The sequence below is a fragment of the Vipera ursinii genome (assembly GCF_947247035.1).
Source record: "Vipera ursinii genome assembly, chromosome: 4".
NCBI lineage: Eukaryota > Metazoa > Chordata > Lepidosauria > Squamata > Viperidae > Vipera > Vipera ursinii.
In genome coordinates, this window is record NC_139514.1 from 90,881,161 (window position 1) to 90,902,106 (window position 20,946).

General features: G+C 40.0%; 1 protein-coding gene and 1 long non-coding RNA gene across 2 annotated transcripts; one reads left to right on the top strand and one right to left on the bottom strand.

Moving 5' to 3' along the window:
* Nucleotides 1-5,617: 5,617 nt before the first annotated feature.
* F7 (coagulation factor VII) lies at nucleotides 5,618-20,573 on the bottom strand. The gene is made up of 8 exons (XM_083362729.1): nucleotides 19,910-20,573; nucleotides 18,117-18,277; nucleotides 11,093-11,117; nucleotides 10,888-11,001; nucleotides 9,788-9,928; nucleotides 8,461-8,564; nucleotides 7,929-8,049; nucleotides 5,618-6,761 (listed from the first exon to the last, which is right to left on the bottom strand). The coding sequence occupies exons 1-8, from the start codon at nucleotides 19,977-19,979 to the stop codon at nucleotides 6,220-6,222; spliced, it is 1,278 nt and encodes a 425-aa protein (XP_083218855.1). The 5' UTR covers nucleotides 19,980-20,573; the 3' UTR covers nucleotides 5,618-6,219.
* LOC310640456 lies at nucleotides 17,389-19,971 on the top strand. Its single transcript, XR_014492534.1, has 3 exons — nucleotides 17,389-17,662; nucleotides 19,017-19,186; nucleotides 19,899-19,971. It is a non-coding gene; the product is annotated as an uncharacterized lncRNA (long non-coding RNA).
* Nucleotides 20,574-20,946: the final 373 nt, after the last annotated feature.

A 20,946-nucleotide genomic window follows, 5' to 3' on the forward strand; every position in this document is an offset into this window, starting at 1 on the left:
AGTAAGGTCATTTTAGTCAGTACAAGATTAATAGTATGGAGTAGGATGGATACCTCAAGAGAGATCTGCCCCTCACTGTTAAGCACGGATACTGACATTTAAAGGAAGTTCACCCAGAAGTTGAAAGCAGATTATAGGGGAAGATCTTCACTGCTCTTTGAGTTCATCATAAAGAAATCTTAACACGCTATACATCCAGAGCAACTTGCTCCTAAGGAGGTCCTAGCAAATGCTACCTATAATAAGCATACTTCTGCAATATTTGAACGTAAGAGGAAATTGCATTTTGCCCCTCTTTCTTTCTCTCACACATATCCCCCAAAGCAGCAGAAAGTAGAGCACAGTAAGACATGTTTTTCAAATCAAATCTTTATTACAATATTTGATTAGCCTTCACAATAAAAGTACAGTAATTTTACAGTACAGTAAAAAAGAGAAATACTTGAACACAACATTTATTACTGAGAATAAGAACAAATAGGGCAATAAAACCATATATTTAATTAAAGTTTTGGGCAGTTGTAGGAAGGTAACAGCGTTCCGTGCGCCTTTGGCATCTAGTCATGCCGGCCACATGACCACGGAGACGTCCTCGGACAAGTGCTGGCTCTTTGGCTTTGAAACGGAGATGAGCACCGGCCCCTAGAGTTGGAAATGACTAGCACGCATGTGCGGGGGAACCTTTACCTTTACCTTAGAACTTGGGAAAGATATTTGGCCACTTGATATGTGATGTGAGGTTACCCTTAAAAATAATAAATTTAACATTTATCTGTGTGGCCTTCTTATTTGGAAATGATTGGAGTGATTAGAACACGTCTTGGGGCATCATAGAAAGGACACCATATGAGGACATGAGTGAGAGTTTCTCTTCTGTGTGTCCACAAGGGCAAAGTCTCTGCAAATAAGAAGTCCCATGAAATCTTCCTGACAGCTGAGCTAAGAGAATGACATCAAAGCAGGCTTTGGAAAAGGCCCATCTATATTTGCTTAGGATTAGATCCTATAGATTAGACCTGGGCATTTTACGGCCCCATGGCACATCTGGCCCTTTGGCTGTTCCTGCCCAGCCCACATAAGATCAATTGAAAATTAAAAATCCAATGTAAATAAGTGTGCCAAAGGGGACAGGAGAAGAAGCCAAGTTGGCTCCCTCAGTTGGCTGCTGGCAACAGGAAGGCAAGGAGAGAAAGCCCTTTTCTGAGCCTGTTCAATGCTCAGCCTTACCTGGAGCAGCCTGAGGAGTTGAGGTGATGGAGTTTGAGCACATCAAATCTCTGCAGTAAAGGGCTTATGACTGTAACATTTAGCAATCCAAAGGCACTGGTGATAACATTTTGATGATCAATGCCCGAGCAGGAGGTTGAACTAGAAGACCTCCAAGGCCCCTTCCAACTCTTACACTATTAACTGCAAAGTGCTTATGAGATTGGTAATTATATGACAGTAGCAGAGGCATCAGGTCTGTAGAGTCAAACATGATTGTAAGTTTTTATAAACTCCTAATATTTCAAGTAACTTCTGTTATGTACTGGGCTCTTGTGTAACACCACGTGGGTTGCTGGAGCAGCTAACGGCTCTTCAGCAACCCAGACTTTTAGTCTCCTGTGCTGCAATTGGCTATCTCCAGGTGGCAATGGTTGTTTCAAACCTATTGGCTGCCACCTAGGGGCTAGACTATATATTGCGGCTAGTTGCAGACAATTCCCCAGTACAGTTCCAGCACAAAATAAATAATGAGTTATCCTGTACCCAGATTCGCATCTTCATTCCTGCACCGAAGAACCCGCTATTTAACAGTGGCAACAAAGGTGGGATCCTGTTTCACCGATTAAAGAGCTGAAGTCTTCGAGGGAAAGGCAGCACATGCCAGAGGGAAGAGGCATTTCCCCCCCACCTCTCTCAAGGTCAGCTAGCATCTACAATAGCAACCTTGTGCTCAGGGAACTCACTCCCTGAGTCTGAAGCAGGATCCAGAAGAATGCAGGAACCAGATAGAAAGAATGCTGAAGGTTGGCAAACTGAGAGCATTTGACGTGAAATACCCGGAGGAATGGCCATCATATCTATCTCAAGTAGAAAACTACCTCAGAGCCAATCAGATCACGGAGGAAGGACTGAAGGCCGCAACGCTACTCTGCGTGTGTGGCCCTGCTACCTTTGATTTAGCCGAGAACCTTGTTGGTTAATTTTAAAGGGTTTTTGGGGCACTTGGATGTAATAGTAGTAGGGGGCCAGAGAACGAGTCTCATTGGACTCAATTGGTTTGATGCCTTAGGTATTCAGATTACTGGAATAAACCGGACACACTGACCTCGCATCAGTGTGCAAGGAATACACGGATGTTTTTGATTCAACCCTTGGAACATACATAGGCCCACCTATCTCATTTAAGCTTGATCCCAATGTAGTTCCAATCAGGGTTAAGCCTTGTAGGGTCCCCTTTGCCTTAAAACATAAAATTGATTCCGAAATTGATCAGCTGGTAGAACAGGGCATGTTACAGCCTGTTGATGGTGGGGAGTGGGAAACTCCTATAGTCACCCCACTTAAAGCCAACGGGGAAGTTCGCATTTGTGCTGACTATAAATGCACACTAAATAAAGCCCTCAAGCAACATGCTTACCCGGTCCCAGTGGTCAACCATATTTTAGCCTCCTTGCAAGGGGGTACTATTTTTGCTAAACTTGATTTAGCACAGGCCTATCAGCAATTGCTGGTTGATGAGGCCACAGCCTTGGCTCAAATGATCATGACTCACAGGGGGGCTTTCAAAGTTAATCGTTTACAGTTTGGAGTCAGTGTTGCACCGGAAATTTTTCAGGGAATCATGGAGCGTACACTCAAGGGTATTCAGGGCATCTGCCCTTATTTTGATGATGTTCTTATTGCAGGGGAATCCCCAGAAGTGTTGGCCAGTAGGCTCAAGGCTGTTTTGCAGAGGCTTCGCGAAGCAGGCCTCAAATTAAAAAAGAACAAGTGTAGTATTGGGGTTTCTACAACAGAACTCCTGGGTTTCCAAATTGATGCTAATGGCATTCACCCTGCTGATTCTAAAGTGAAGGCCATTAAAATGCCCCCTAGGCCCAAATCAAGAGAAGAGCTACAAGCATTCTTGGGTCTCCTAAACTTCTATCACACATTTCTACCACATAAGCAGAGTCCCTCCACAGACTGCTGGATAAGAAAGCTCCATGGAAATGGACTAACTTACATGAAAAAAGTTTCCTGGAATTAAAAGCACTATTGTCAGAAAAGTCCACTGTAACTCACTACAAAGAGTCTAAACCTGTATGTCTTGCATGTGATGCATCTCCCTATGGGGTGGGGGCAGTTTCAAGTCACATAGAAAAAAATGGGAAACAGGTTCCAATAGCATTTTACTCAAGGACATTTTCTTTTGCTGAGCGCAACTATGCTCAGATTGACAAAGAGGCCCTAGCCATCGTTGCTGGAATAAAAAAATTCCATGACTATTTATATGGCAGGGATTTCATGGTCTACACTGACCACAAACCTCTGTTGGGACTTTTCACAACAGACAAACAAACCCCCCACATACTATCTCCAAGAATGTTGCGATGGTTTATCTTCCTATCTGCATAGAATTTTAAATTAATTCACAAACCAGGCAAGGAAATGGGCCATGCTGATGGCCTCAGCAGACCTACCACTGCCACTAATGGATCCAGATCCGGCTCCTGCTGCTAGAATATTGTCCATACAAGACATACCTGAGTTTCTCCTCCATGCAGGGGACATTGCTGCTGAAACAGCAGAGAGTATTGTAGAGTATTGTCATGGGTATACATGGGCTGGTTGGAAAAAAATCCAGGCTCAGAATTTCAAAGCTATTTTGTCAGGAGGCATGAGCTATCTGCACATAAAGGGTGCATATTATGGGGGAACAGTCATAATTCCCACTTCCCTAAGAGACAGGGTTTTATAATCATTACATGAAGGCCATCCAGGCATTGTCAGAATGAAAGCTTTAGCTAGAAGCAACCTCTGGTGGCCTGGCCTTGATAAGGCCATTGAGGGTCAAGTCCATGGTTGTTATACATACCAGCAATCTAGGCCTGAAATGCCACAGGCTCCAGTTCACAGGTGGGAGGAAATGCACATTCCCTGGTCTAGGGTTCACATAGACTATGCTGGGCCTTTTCAGGGGCAGCTCTTCCTGATAGTAGTGGATAGCTACTCAAAATGGCTGGAAGTAGTTCCAGTTCCTAACATGACTACTGCTAGGACCATCCAGGTTCTGAGAAAACTCTTTGCCACACATGGGTTGCCAGATGTCTTAGTTTCAGACAATGGGGCCCAATTCACTGCTGCTGAATTTCAGGCCTTTCTTAGAGCTAAGCTCATCAGACATGCAACGTCTGCGCCTTTTCATCCATCTTCTAATGGTCAAGCTGAACGCGTAGTGAGGACAACGAAGGAAGCACTCAAGTGCATTGTTACAGGTGACTGGCATCACAGCTTGGCAGATTTTTTTTACTCTGCCAGCATACTACACCCTGCACTGCTACAGGAAAAAGTCCTGCAGAACTACGTTGGGGGAGGCGTTTGATTACTAAACTGGACAGGTTGCATCCAGATAGAGTGGCAGCAGAAGCCTCTTGACCAAACCCCCTGAGGGGGCTGTACATGGGCGATTGGGTTTGGGCCAGGAACTATGGTCATGGGAATCTGTGGGTTCCTGGCATCCAGACTCCTATCTTATGAAGTGAGGGTAGAGGGAGGGCGAGTTGTCAGAAGACACATTAATCAGCTTAGGAAACTAAGTGAGGACTGCGTCATAAGTCCCTCCCAAGGTCCTCAGACTTGAGGCCAAGCCAGCTCTCACATGGACTACCAGGATTTTTCCTTCTTAACTGAGGTGGAACCAGAGGGAGAACTGGGGAGCTCTAGAGTGCAACATGGACCTCCTGAAGGAGCAAGCCAACAGAACTTCAGCAACCGCTGTGCCTACTCTGCCAATCAGTCTGACTCTGGGGTGGGCCAACCTGGCGCAGCCAGCCAGAGTGCATCGGATCCCCTTGACTCAGGAACACAAAGGGACACAAGTCTACCCAGCCCACTGGGTAAGCTGGTAGACCACAAAGTGATGGGAACTCCGAGACATTCCTCTAGGGCACACAAGCCTAACTTCATATCTTGCAGATTACATTGTAAAATAAAGAGCTATATATTGTTGTAAAACCTGTTGCCACTAGACTACAGAAACTAGTGCTATGATGTAACTGCCATAGAGCAAATGGTGAAGGCTGTTCATTGAGACGTTGTTTAATCTCATTGTAACCTAGTGTAAATGGTGAAGCCTGTTCATTGAGACGTTGTTTAATCTCATTGTAACCTACATTGTTTTTTTATTATTATTTTATTATTATCACTTTAGTGTGTTGGGATAATGAGTCTTGACAATTGTTGAGACTAATTGTTGTTGTCATAGTCTGAGCTAAGAGGGGAGGGGTGTTATGTACTGGGCTCTTGTGTAACACAATGTGGGTTGCTGGAGCAGCTAACGGCTCTCCAGCAACCCAGACTTTTAGTCTCCTGTGCTGCAATTGGCTATCTCCCGGCGGCAATGGTTGTTTCAAACCTATTGGCTGCCGCCTAGGGGCTAGAGTTGCTAGACTATATATTGTGGCTAGTTGCAGACAATTCCCTAGTACAGTTCCAGCACAAAATAAACAATGAGTTATCCTGTACTCAGATTCGCATCTTCATTCCTGCACCAAAGAACCCGCTATCTAACAACTTCCTAATTCAATCAGAGCATTTAGCTTACGTGGTGAATTAGAAGCTCTCCCTCCAGGTTTGCAAAGTCTCAATTAGCTTTTCAAAATGTAGTGTGTGTTTCATTTATTAGTCTACAAATCCCCAAACAATCAGACATCAAAGGAGGCTGTATTTGACTAAGAGCTCTTGAATTTTTTGAGGGCAAAATTGTGACACTTGAAACAAAATGAGTAAACCACTAGAAAAAAAGAAAGAAAATATCCAGAGCAATCAAAAACACAATGAATCAAACATTTAAATATGCTTCCCAGCTCTTAAACAAATATTTTCCATGAAATTTTATGAAATTTATACACAATAGTCCCTATAACACCAGAAGTTAATTTATTTTAAATGTATTTCTTTTAAAGCTAACTTAAGAAATCAATAAAGTATGAACTCAATTTAACCAGCCATATAGCAGTATATAAAGTATTAGGAATCCATATGATTAATTAGCCACTGATAGTATCTTATAACTTTTGTATAAATTCCATATGTTCCTAATGAAGCACACCCTTCACCCCAGCTCACAATTCCTGTTAGATACCAAGTATTTTTGTATTCAGTGACATGCGGTCCACCACTGTCACCTTCACAAGAATCTTTACTTCCGTCGAGATAACCAGCACAGAACATGTTGTTGGTAATATTGAGTTTAGTGTGCAAAATGCATTCCTTTTTGTGTATTTTGGGGATTTTCACTCGCATAAGAAGTGCTGAAGTAGCCCCGCCTTCCAAAAGACGCCCCCACCCACTCACTGTGGAGAATTCAACATAGTTCAATATGTTTGCTGCAAACTGTGGAGGTGGCAAGCAGATGGGCACCACATACTCAGAGAAGTTGACTGGGGCTGATAATCGCAGCAAGGCAATGTCATTGTCAACGGTTTTGGAAGAATACTTTTCATGGATTATAACTTCAGCAACTCCTCTTTCTTGTTCACCTTCTTCTCTCTGATTTATATTGTATTCACCTGAAAAAGCAATACTTGATTTATTTAGAAGATAACAAGTCTTTTCACAATGCACAAGGCCTAATCTCTTCATTTTTCACTGGAAGTAAATGAATACAAAAAGATTTATTTATTTTCTTCCTCTTACAACAGAAATATTTATTTTTTCCTCTCTTTTTATAGAAAGTTTTTAAAATGTTCCTTTTCTTTTAGAGTGCTGGATTACTGTTACTGACAAGTGTTTACTGAATCAGGATATGCTTTCTGGAATATAAAATCTGATTTTGAGGAATCATTTTTGAGAACTGTGCAGAACATTTCAAACACAAAACTTGCTTAGTTCAAAATGGCTGTTCAAGTGTGCCAAGTTTGAGACATACCACTATTCCAAAATTTTGTCTTGACCATGAAACAAATCCGTACTTTAGTTATTGTTTGCAGTATGTGTTCAAATGAATCCATTGCTGCTGATGCTGATTTGCTATGTTTACATCTAATGCTGTCTGACATTGGCTGCAAAATACATACTTAACTGCTGTAGTCATGTCATGGGACTTAAGGTTTCTATCATTATTGTTATAAGGTGCCCTGGGTGCAATCCTAAAACAAGTGGAGCATCACTTGAACACCATCAGCACTGACAAAATCAGCACCAGTCAATTGCAAAAGGCAGCTTTACTTAGAATAGCTTACATTCTGCGACAATACCTTTATAACAACCAAACATTCACATCCTGCCTATCCCAAGTTCCACTCAATAGGTAGGAAAAAATGCCAAATCTAATCTAAACATCTGGCTGACTGGCCAATTAACCATAATGATAATATTTATTTTAAACACCTCCTTGCCAGTTTTCTGGATATTGCATTGTAGGTAGTGCTCTTAAAGGGGTACCACCTTACTTATGTTTGTGACCTTAGGATGAAGAACAAGGGGATAAAGAGTTTATTTCAGGTTCCCATTGTTCCTTATTTTGGAATGCTACAAACTATTTCAATTTTTTTATTATTATTTCAGACTAGGAACTGTTCAAAGAAGTCATATAAAGCCAAATAGTTCGTGTGCAGGAGCAATTGATACGAAAATAGATGTTTAAAGATATAGGTGAAATTAATGGGATAGGCCTTCTTGTGATTTTTCCTCCTCAATTTCACTGAGTTTTAGAAAGTTAACAAAAACCATCTTACCAAGCCTTATCCTGAGATTTTGTTGGTGGACATGATGAAAGCAGTGGGCTGCTGAAATGATCCAGGACGGAGCAAGCAGAACACCTCCACATTTTTCATTTCCATTGTCTAATATGAGAGCCTAAATATTTGATAATCAAATCATATGATTTACTTGCATGTTATGAAGGAGTAATCTTGCTGTATCATCCAGACCAGAGAACAGATGGACAAGCATTTTTAGGTTAAAGGCTGCATTCAGTTTTGTGTGATGTGCCAAGGGCTGCACTCAAAAAGGGGGCAATGGGAGAAAAGATAGGATAAGTAAAGGGTAAGGCCTGTTATCTATCACAATATTCTGCATAGCTTCAGTATTTTATAAAAAAATTTTTTGTGCACTATAGTTAATCTATTTCTTTTGAAACTAGTGATCTGACCTACATTCTCCTAACATACCTTGCAAAATACAAAGAAAGTGGGTGGATGAATATACAAATGTGAGTGATTCAACTGATTTTAATTTAAAGTGTATTAAATTCTTACAAGCACTTACTTGCCATGGACATTCGCCTGGAGGACAGTCATAACCACCTATGATTCTTCCTTGTTGATTTGGCCTTTTTGCGAGAACAGGTATTTTCCCACAGGGATAATCAACTGTAATATTACAGTCAGAATAATATTTCAAAACCACATTAAATATTTTCAAGCAAATCAATAATATTTTGAACTGTAGTACGGTGAATGCTTTTTAAAGTCAAAATATGCAGACTTCTTTATTCACACAGGTATTCACCCATTCACATTCACACATGTAGGGATATACACATAGGCACATACACAAACACACACATACACACAAGAAAAGCTCTATTTCTGTAGCCCTGCTCGACAGAAATACTGCAATATTTCAGTTGTAATAATCTGTCTATTTGCTGTTCATTTTCTATAATTTCATGTTCTTAATAGTGTTCAACTATGTTCAAGTGTGAATTGCTATCTTTCCTTTTCTGTCAAATGAAAAATCATTAATTATAAAAATTAACAATAGCCAATGGTGAATTTCTCCTTTTCCTTCTTCTGAAACAGTTTTGTGATTTCCAGTTCAGACGACAATATTTGAAAGTGAAACAACTCCCTGAGATATGAACTTCCCCAAACAAGGCTCTTTCTTGTAGAGAGAATATTGAATTGCATTTTCCAGCAATGCTACTGGCTCAAACAGTTGAGGAGCAGGTAAAATTTATGTTTCCAATAAAATCAAGTCCTATCTCATAGGGATCCAATTATTCATGGTCTTTAGGATTGGACACCAAGAAGGCATCAGACTGTCTTCACTATAGAAAGATCTTATTCTCACCTACCACCACTCTCTCTGCCCAATTTTGCCTCATGCAGGCAGAAGCATGACTTAGACTCTGGCATCTCCTAGTTGATGAAAGATGCCTACCTGAAGCCATGAAGAGTGCCAGCATGACATGGCATGAGGCATTTCCCTCCCAGTGCAAATGAGATGTCCTAATGGTGAGCTCTGGCCAAGGGTTTGAATGTTGGCTCCACAGGATATTCTTGCTTTCCATATTGAGATCAGTATTTCAATACCGAGACTGATAAAATTAGAACAGGCTGGAAGCTGACCACTTATGTAATTCATTCTACCATTGTGACCAGTTCACTGTATGTCAATTAATAGTAAAAAGGCATCTATCTATACCAGTGTTTCTTCACCTTAGCAACTTTGAGATGTCTGGAGTTTAACTCCCAATATTCCCCAGCGAGCAACCAATGTTGTCAAGGTTGGGAAACACTGGTCTATACTTTGGCATCTATCTGGAAAGGAATATTCACGACCATACACTGGTGTGGTGGCTCATGCTTACCTTCTGCAATGCATGAAATTTGGTCACTTGCTAGCCTGTATCCCTCTGCACAAAAGCACTGCCTTAATGTGGTTGGGGAATCTACACAAAACTGCTCACAATTGCCATTTTTAAAAAAGCATTTCAGCTTGCTTTCTGGTCCTAAGTATAGAAAAGAAGATGTGAATTAACATTTCCTGGTTTGGGTAGAAAATTGTTATGGGGTGGGATTGCCACTGGCAAAGAAGATTAAAAAGTTAGATTCTGGAAAAGGAGCCTCCATGGTCTTAATTCTAAGGAAGAATGGAAAACAGAGTTAATTGGGATTGGGATTCATATAGCACCTTAGAAGGAAGGATACTGCTTGCTAATGAATTTGCATCACCATTGTTTTGGACTGCACACCTATGCAAATCTGGATAAGCACCTGCCTCCATTTAAACTCAAAAAATGAAGAAAGACACCTCAAGTCTCAAAAATCTAGATTTTTTAATAAATGGCTGAGAGACTATGGAATGATTCAAGGTTGACTCAGCCTTCCATCCTTCCGAGGTAGGTAAAATGAGGACCCAGATTGTTGGGGGCAATAAGCTGACTTTGTAATAATGCCGCTTGGGGGGGGGGCAAAGCCCTAATAAGCAGGCATATACATAGAATAAAGGCTACTGCTAAGCTTGTAAGCCGCCCTGAGTCTTCGGAGAAGGGCGGGATATAAATGGGATTGGTGGAGCAGTGAGCTAATGTCTCCTTAAGTAACACCAGCTGCCTGCAATTAGTGCAGGTTCGCATCCCACCAGGCTCAAGGTTGACTCAGCCTTCCATCCTTCCGAGGTAGGTAAAATGAGGACCCAGATTATTGGGGGCAATTAAGCTGACTTTGTAATAATGCCGCTTGGGTGTGTGTGAAAGCCCTAACAAGCAGGCATATACATAGAATGAAGGCTACTGCTAAGCTTGTAAGCTGCCCTGAGTCTTCGGAGAAGGGCAGGATATAAATGTAATAAAAATAAATAAAATAAATAAATAAATAAATAAAAAATAAATTTTTTTAAAAAAAATGATGACTAATCATCAGGGGCACAACACTTGTTATTTTTTTTACCAAGTTAATAAGCATTTACCTATTTCACAATTTCTGCCTTCATGTTTTGGAGAACAAATGCAAAAATAGCCTTGATATCTATCAATGCAAGTCCCACCGTTCTGGCAAGGGTTGGAGACACACTGATCAGGATCTGTGAAAATGAGCACTCAACATTAGCACACATTTTAGGAAGGCATTTGTGGCAGAACTGGCTAATTGGTGTTCACATGAATGACCCTTACCTGTATAAATTGCCCAAAATTCTTTCTAAGAAAGAAAAAGATAAAACAAATTATCCAACATTTATGTAATTTTTTTTCACAAGAAAAGTAATACTTGGATCAATCCCCACCAAACTAATATTCCCTAGGGTGTTCTTCACTACAATTCCTACAATGCTTAGTGATTGCTATGCTGTCTGAGAGTGAGAAGAAGAGTAATCCAAAATAAATGGAAGGAACAAATCCAGAGAAAAATTGCAAACACAGAAACAAGGAGATTTCCAAGCTGTCAGCTTCAGCTTTAATATAGAGAAATATGAATTCTTCCATCACTAATTCTGATAATCAGGTTTTGCTCTTAAAACATTTCTAGGTCTATTATTAGTTAGAAATGTTTTGGGGATCCTCTACACATTCCATTCATGTATTCAATAAGCTCCAAAAGTAAAAGTTTTATTTTATTTTATTTTTATTTTTTATTTTTAACCTCTTTTAATATTGTATTTTAACCTACCCCTTTTTAACTTTTTAACCCATTTTTAACCTACTTTAACCTTTTAAACCATAGTTTTAAACTTATTTTTAAACCTGTTTTAACAAACTTGAATGGGGAAAAGAAGGAAGAGACAGCACTCTGCAGCTGAGTTTATCCAAGCCTTTGAAGCAGCAGAAAATGGAAGATTATATTGCAAACAGACAGTCTGCTCCAGTAAGTAACTCATTCGCAGGCACCTTATCAGATAAATTTAATTTATGTGACTCATTGGAACGGGACTTACAAACCGAACTGGAGAGCAAACAGCGTGTAGAGCTGTCCTCCTCCCTCTCGAATGGCTCCCCTCCTTGGAACCCAGCAACAGCCTTTTTTGCACAGGAGGGAGATGTAACAAATTTAAAGGGGGAAAATGTCACAGACTTCCTCTCTAGACAATTTGCTTACAGCTCAAACTGTAAACTCAATATATGATCTTTTGTCAATTGTCATAAATAAGGTCGACTGCCTGAAAGAATCTTTTGTAAAGTTTGTTAGGAGCCACCCAAATACTGTGGAAGGACTTGGGAGGATAACCATGGACAGACATGAGATGGCTAACTCAGAAAATGAAACTAGAGAAGGACCTTGTTTTCCTCCCAAAAATTTGAACACCCACAGAGAAAACACTCAATCAAGCAAAGGCCTAAGAGATGACCAATATAACTACAGTCTGCAAACTAACTAGGTTACTTTTCAAATTTATGACAAGAGAGTAAATAGAGGGCGTTGGAGTAATAGAAGCTATTAGGCTGTCCCTGAGCCAGCTGCTCCGCTGTGAATTCACTCTGATAGATCTACTACATGCAGAGTGACTGCCAGCAAAAACACAATGTATGAGAATTCTCCTATCGTTCAAGCAGCCCACAATTCCCTCCATGCTCTTCAGAATGAAGCCCTTTCTGAGCATCTGCTCAATATTTCCAATAAGGGTCTTTTGCTCAGAAAAAGTGTGCCCACTCCTGAAACAGCGTCACCAAGAGGGAACTGTCACTTTAAATCTAGGCTGCAACAGCCCTCACACTACTAAGCCTGAGGCTGCTGCAACTGAACTGACCCTGACAAAGCAAAGAAGCAATATACAAACTGTGTTACCCACAGTTGCAGGAACTGCTGAGGATGTGCCAGAGGAAATGTTGATTGACCTATTCAGTGCATTGCCAGAACCTGAGCAAGTTAACATCATTCAAAGATTGGATGACCTAAAAGAGGCACTGACAACAACTCAATCTACAGCAAAGCCTCTATTTAATTTGGCTCTACTAACCACGCAACCTTGTGACAAGATATTTAATCAACAATTTGCCTTTACCTCAACAGTAATAAAAGGTGCTGTCACACAGGCTGAGAGTGGGGTAACTGCACTGACTGACCCAGCCTCTGAGAAGCAACTGAAAGAAAAAGGGCTTCATCACACAGTGCCCCCTAAGCTGACAAACACTAAGGATATAATCCAGCTTCCATCCCAATTTGATTTAGAAGTTCCCACAAAATCTTTCCACAAGATGAAACCTCAGCTATACCCCTCCAAAAATGGACATAAATCTACATTTATAGACTTAAGCCAGAGTACCTGCCCATTGGAAAAAAATCATTCTTGGAGCAAGAGCAGAGGCACACTGGCAACCGAGATATAGAGGAGCAACAACAAATTCTGCAACCCATGAGGAGAAATATCGAACCTCACAACAACTGTGTTTATATGGAATGCTTAGATGATATCGACCCAGCTCCAATGTCAAGTTGACATCTGGCATTTTTACCATCTAGCCAATCAACCAAGCCAGACCACCTTGCCTCTGAGAACTCCATACAGTTGATGACCTGGAACATAGCTGGCTGGAAAGGGATGGTTGATAGTAGACTAATAAGCTTTCTGTCTAGATTTGACGTAATAGCCTTTCAGGAAACCTGGCTAACCAAAGTGGATGAACCAGTAGAACTGCCAGGTTTTCAGGGATGGACCTCCCCAGCCCTAAAAACAAAGAACAAAGGGAGACCCTATGCTATGCATTCTTATAAAGCAAGAGTTGCAATGGCAGGGAGAGAAATTATATAATGAAGATAAGTATCCGTACTTTCTAGCTGTCAAATTTGAACATGACCAGTTTGAGTTAATATTGGTAAATGTGTACATTCCTCCAAACACATCCCAGCACTATAATTCCGAATACTGGATGGGCTTGGAAGTTATCCTAGAAGATATATCTATACTGTACCCTCAGTCCATAGTGGTATTATTAGGAGATCTGAATGCTAGACTGGGTCCCTCTCTGTATGAGCTTGCCCAGAAGAAGGGAATTCCAGGGGAGTTCTTTGATAACCATCCTCAGTGGCTCTTGAGAGACTATAAAAGTAATGCCGCTGGCCTGCTCCTAGTCTCCTTAATTTTTAAGGGTAATCTCCAAATTTTGGGAGCTAAGGACAAGAATTACACATACCCTTATACATACCACACAGCCAATTCAAGTAGTTTACTGGATCTCTTTTGTGTGTCTAGAGATAAGGCTGACCTCTTCTTGGAGGTCACAGTACACCTTAGCGACAATAGTGACCATCAGCCTGTAAGTGTGACATTGCAAGGCCGCTCAGATTTAAGACCATATAACATGGCTGACAGATGGCTCACCAAAAAGGTAGAGGTGACCCAAAATAAAAGGTTAATTTGGGCCAAAGTTGATACTAAGGCAATATTAGAATGCCTTAAAACAGAGAATGCTACTAAGTGGGCTAGAACAATCCAGTCATCTACTACTGACTGGATGTCAGCCTTCAATGCATTCTCCAAACTTTGTAACATACCGTATTTTCCAGCGTATAAGATGACTTTTTAACCCATGAAAATCATCTCAAAAGTTGGGGGGTCGTCTTATACGCCCAGTTGTCTTATACGCCGGAAAATAGTACATAAATCAATCGAGTGCCCCTGTTCTTGCAAAGCAACTTCAAGCCTCCTTAGTCCAGTCCCCCCTCCAACGTGACTCTTCCTTCCCACCCCCAAGAGCCTCTCAGCCCCTTCCCCTCCCCCTTGCAAATGCCAGAGCCCGGGAGCTCTTGCGTCTATTCCAAAGGGTGGGTGGAAGGAAAAGCCCCTTTCAGCTCCAGCTTGGCTGCAAGTCAGCGAGCCCGGGAAGGCACGCCCTCCCCTCTCACTGTGGAGGAAGCAGGGCAGGCTGGCGTCTGGCGGGAGCCGGCAGGGCAGTCCTGCGCACGCGCGCGCTCCCCGGCTGCTAAGGAGTGCTTGGGGAGCCATGGCAGGTGCCTCACGCTCTTCCCTCTTGAGGCAGCATCGGCGGAGCCGTCCGGCATCGGGCGGGAGCTGGCAGGGCAGTCCTGCACACGCGTGCACTCCCTGGCTGCTAAGGAGTGTTCCCTAGCCCCATTAATCAAGGTATATAAGGCTAAGGTTACCACAATGCTCTTGTATGGAGCAGAAATTTGGGGTCTTTACTCAACCACAGTACTAGAACAAACACAGTCCCAGCATTTGAGATGTATTTTGGGTGTAGATCCAAGAACATCTGCTGCAGCAGTTAGAGCTGAATTGGGAATTCATACAATTCAGGCATTATCTAAAATTAGAGCTTATAACTAATGGTGCAAAGTTAATGAAATGGAGACTGATAGACTCCCCAAATTATGCCTACTAGAGCAATTAAAACTACAATCACAAATCTCCTGGATTACCAAACTAACAAATTTTGTAAGAAGCTGTGGCCTTCCTGTCTCTTGCGTAACAGGAGAACAATCTAAAAAAAGAGTTGCCCAAAGAATTAAGGATATAGAAGCACAAACTGATATAGCTATCCTTAGTAAGGTGCGTGACTTGAAATGGCTGAGTAAATACAAACATACTTTTCAAGTAGACAGTTATTTGAAGTTACAACTCCCAAAACATCTTAGGGAGATATTTACGAGAGCGAGATTTGAACAGCTTGACACAATGGTCAGATATGGGAGATTTCATGCTATACCGTACAATGAGCGTCTCTGCATTTGCGGAGTGGCAGAGGTAGAGGACCTGGCTCACATCCTATTTGACTGTTGTCTGTATAAGAGGGTGAGAGACAGGTATCTTGGTCTATATACCAAACGAATGACCCATTGGGATCCCCACATCAAAATAACTTACCTTATTTCCAGCCAGAACTTGAAAATAACATTTAACGTAGCACAGTACTTAAACAAAATGATCTGGTTGAGATCTACATATGTGGGACTGATTGGGGTAGATTGCAAGGGCGACTCCAAAATATAATGTCATCATATTTTATCTATATCTTAAATTATTGTACATTATTACAATTTTATTTTAGATTGTATTTTATTACTATTTTATCTTAAATTGTATTTTATTTTAATTCCATTTTAAATTGTATTTTATCAAATTCCATTTTAAATTGCCTTTATCAAATTTTAGTAACAATTTGTTGCTGGAAATTTGCACTTTGATATGGCCCAAGGGCTAATCAATAAAGTTGTTGTTGTTGTTGTATTCAATAATTTATCCTGACGAAAATTAAGCAAAGGAATTATATTGTTCTTTTGCTGAAGTTGGCTTTAGCTCCCTTGATCTGCATTCTGTATGGTCAATAACAGAAAATGCTGGGAGGTGTTTAACATCTAGGAAGAGAGACTTTTTTTCTAAAGCTAGCTTAGTAAAAGTGCCTCAAAATATCCTAACAGTTCAAAATGGTGTTCTACTACCAGACGTAGCATATCAAAGGAAATTGATACGTATCTGCTTCATATTCATACATTTTTGTTATGTAGTATATACATATACAGGGAATCACAACTCCTTTTAACACAGATTGTCCCAACCGTACACATGAATTATCAAAATAACATTTTGTGTTTCCTTTCACAACCAGACAGAATTACCAAGCAATTAAGTTGGCAAATCTAACTTTGACATTTTTATTTGAGTGCAAGTGCAGATAATATATTTTCTGGGTTAAATGCATGCAAGCTAAGGTTTGAAATCAAAGTAGCGATGGTGTTGGTGGAAAGTAAGCCTAAGTCAAGGCAGGGAAGAAATGCTGTTTAGTTCTTGTTCAAATACAATTTATTTCATTAAAATTCTTTAAACCTGCATTAGCTACTTGGTACTGTAGATTACTTCAGGTGACTTGGACCTTTCACTTAGCATAATCTGAACTCTTCTTTCCTTCTGAAGAATGTAACTATAGGAGATCGTAGCCTCCTCTACCTTCAAACAGTTCACAATTTCTTTGGCATTCCAAACTTACCTTTTCAACCACTAGCTTCAAACAGTATTAGGCCTCTGCACAAGTGCCTTTTGCTTGTTTGAGCCAGTTAGTGCTCTCTTCAGCCAATTTTAGGGAATGCCAAAACCAAGACACAGTTGGCATCCCATTCCCTCACCAAAACAAGGGGTCAGAATTTAACAAACAGGAAAGCTTTGGTTCTGGAAGAAAGAAAGAATCTGAAAATCAGGAAGAAGGATGAGATGGAACTCCTACCAATCGTAGGATCCCAGCCTGCAGCTGTTGGGGAATTGTTGCTTCTGGATAGAAAACATAGCCAGAATTAATAATTCCACTTTTTAATAAATGTTTGAAGTCCCGCTTTGTTGTGATATTATATAGGGATTATGGTTTGGCATGATAGAGCCTCTCTCTGAGGGAGATGGGTGGTTAAGAAATAAGAAATATAAATAAACAAACAAATAAACAAATAAATATCCTGGAATGTGAAATGGCCATTAGTCTGTCTTATTGAGATTTGCTTTGAGATCCTATGGAGTCATTAACAAGCTGTCTGCAGGAACTGTTTCAGGCCTTGGATTCTCCTAATACTTTAGATTTTTTAAAAATAAAATTATTCCCTATTCTACCCTAAAAGCATATTTTGAAAATATTCTGCCTAGATAATACTTAGAACTACTTTGGCCTATAGAAGTTCTACCCTTTCTTTTTCTACATATTTCTTTTTCTCGATGTGCATCAAGATATGCCCCAGAAGAAGGGCAAGTGTGGCGGGATAAGGAGGTTACAGACCAGACTTGTTGCCTGTTGGCCAACAAGACAAAGAAGGTGAGAAATCTACTAGGGATACACGTAAGGAACCATTTTTGGAAGAAAGAAGTTGGAAGAGAACACAACTTAGGGTTATCCAGCTTTTCCCATTCTTTGATGCCATTGTGAATGAATTCTGGCAAAGTAAGATAACCCAATTTAGATTTTGTATAAGTGCTACTTGGCTATGTGAGATCTGCTGAGAGGTTTAGAATTTGTTTGTGAGAATTTATAATAATATGCCACGGTTTGTAGTACTCATTTAATATTCTCAATGGAATGTCTTAAACAGGATTCCTGGTATGTCCTATATTTTGGCTCCATTTACTCTTTATAACAATAACAGACTTATTATCAAGTTATCAACTGCTAACACTTCAGATAGGCATGTATCACTGAAATTGAAAGTTCATTAGAAACAATAATAGGTCAGCAAAAGACGACTATTTGTCCATAATAGTTTGTTACTTACGGTCCTCAAATCATCTTGGAAGATTTCTCTTGCTTCCTCCCATGAACATTTCTCTTCTTGGCATTCCCGCTCGAGTGATCCTGCTTTAAGCTCCTCTAAGAAATAATTGGCTCTCCTATATCTTTGTAAGATGTTGCTGGCTTCCTTGTGCCTTAAGAAAACTTAAAAATAGAAATAATGAGCAAGCTGCATTCATCAGACTGAAGTGTAACACCCTCCCACTAGAAATCACATATCCTATCTTAATATCCATTTCAGTGGGCAAAGTGGTTCTCATCTGAAAAAGTTTTCAACATTTAGTGTGAGATATTGACATCATTTTAGTGCTCGCTCAGCTCAGTGTCTTCTAATGCTGCTTGTCTGCATCATTTTCCTTGCCTGTTCACCTGAAGGATGTAGCAATCTCCATGACCCGTCTTCAGTCTACTTTTTAACAGTAAAGTTATACTATACAACACATACATCACCAATCAGATTAAATGGCAGTGATGACGGTAGTCATTGTGATTAGGTCTAGCAGTAATTCTTCAACTAAAAAACATCCTTTCTTGTCTAGGATGGTCAACTTTTCCTTGATCCTATGAAGTGGACGGTACAGGATAAAGTTAGGTTGGCTTTTAGGCAATGCCAGTGTATGGAAAACAATTCTTTTAAAACAGGAAGCCTCCTTCTCTTTTCATACAACTGAGCTAATTCTCTATCTTGCATCATATTTCAAAACAATTAGCTCAGGAACATCCAGGAATGTCCAACAAATACAAATCTGAAATTCTCTTGGATTTACTAAGGGTCGTAGAACCATTAGATATTAAAAGGAATCCATGCATCCTCTGTACAACCATTTAAAAGTCTTTTCAATATTTCTCCCACAATTTTATGATTTCAATTTTCTGCTTGAAGGACTTAAGAATCTAGGAACCACCCTTCTGCGTACGCCAAAGTTCTTCATGGAGCAGCAATTTGCTTCCCACTGTACCCAACCAGAAGCCTCTTGGGTGCTCACAAACAGGAGACAGAGATATATTCCTCTACAAACTGATATTTGAAGGCACACTGGCCCCAGTCAAGAGGTAACACTGACATTTCAAATCTAGTAGCCCTTGATAGTCCTGTCCTCTATTATTTCCTTGATTCAAAGACCATTAGGCACTAGGCCTGTATTTTTAAATTCTGTCAAGGAAAGCATACAAGAATTTAAAAAAGAACCAGTTAATACAATGAAGACATTATTAATATTTTATTGTATTTTACATTTACTAACTGGGAACTAAGTTGTATTTTAGATGGAATGGAAAATGACTTGGTTTTTATTTGTGACTTTAAAATGAAAGAATGAATCTACAGCTAGGCTTGTGTCATTACTTTGATGAATAAAACCACATCATGTTTACTATAAATTCCCTTCTTGAAAATAGACAATACAAAGAGATTTTTGTTCACCCTAGAAGTCTTTTATAATAATGCCTCATAAATTGATTACAGAAAAATTTATAAAATGCTATTTAAATATATTGTACAACATTTCTGTTTAGATGTGTTTCTTCATACTAATATCTGCAATATACAACAATCAGAATTTTTTTTTCAAAAATGGTTCTACCTGCTACTTTTTATCTTGTTCTTGGAATGTGATTGCTGAGTTATGAGGCATTAAAATCTGGCTTACTAAATATCTTAAGTATAGTTTTTCTAAGACATTGAACACTATTGCATAAAAATTGGATTATAGAAAACAAGACAAGCATTTAATAATTAATTCATGACTGCAATAAACATTTTCAGATGTATCATACCTGAAGCCCTTGCAATGGAAGATGCAAGCAAAAGAAGGCAAAGCAAAACACCGATGTGGCAGGAAATCATGATGAAACCAAAATGTTGTGTCCAAATAGTGTACTGATATTTCAGCAAGGACTCTGAGAGCAAAGTTCTCTGTTTCAACGCTTCAGTTGGAGGAGGGGTGAAGAAGAAAAAGCTCCAAAACCCGAACACGGCTCTGGCACACCAGATAGGCCAAAAGAAGGGGATGGAAAAATCAGGTTTCCAATTCCGGTAGACTCAAAACAGGCAGGGTTGATTGATTAGTGCGATATCTTCTATTAGTTTGATATTTGTCCTGCCATTTGACCCATAGTGCTTGGAAGACATTGCCAGGAACAGGCAAACAAAACACAAGATACTTAGAAATATGTAAGTGCATTTTAAATAAAATAGTAGATTAAATGGAAGAAAGCTTGAAATCACCAGAGGAAACAGGTGAATTATTTCAAATAGAAACAACAGAACATTATAAGACTTCGTATTTGATGATAAAAGGGAAAAACCTGGAGGGATAATAGGGCAGGGTGTTCAAAGGAGGTGGTTAAAGAAGTCACAAGTGATACACATAAAAAAACTAACAACACCAGGCAGTGCTTTGATTACACCATGGTGGCTGCCATTTTTACCTTTTTTGGTCTGTCTGTCTGTCTGTCTGTCTGTCTGTCTGTCTGTCTGTGTCTGTCTGTCTGTCTGTCTGTCTGTCTGTCTGTCTGTCTATCTATCTATCTATCTATCTATCTATCTATCTATCTATCTATCTATCTATCTATCTATCTATCTATACACACACACACACACACACACACACACACACAACTTGCAGACACCCCCGAAGAGGGAGTTCTGAACCTCAAAGAATCTCAGCTCCCTATTTGGTGACATTAACACTGTTCTGATTTATTTCATGTACAGTTACAGTTCAATTCTATTTCCCTGGCATAATTTTGTTAGTTTATAATACTCAACCCACTCTGAATATCTCATTCAGTTTGTTTTTTTTATTTTATGT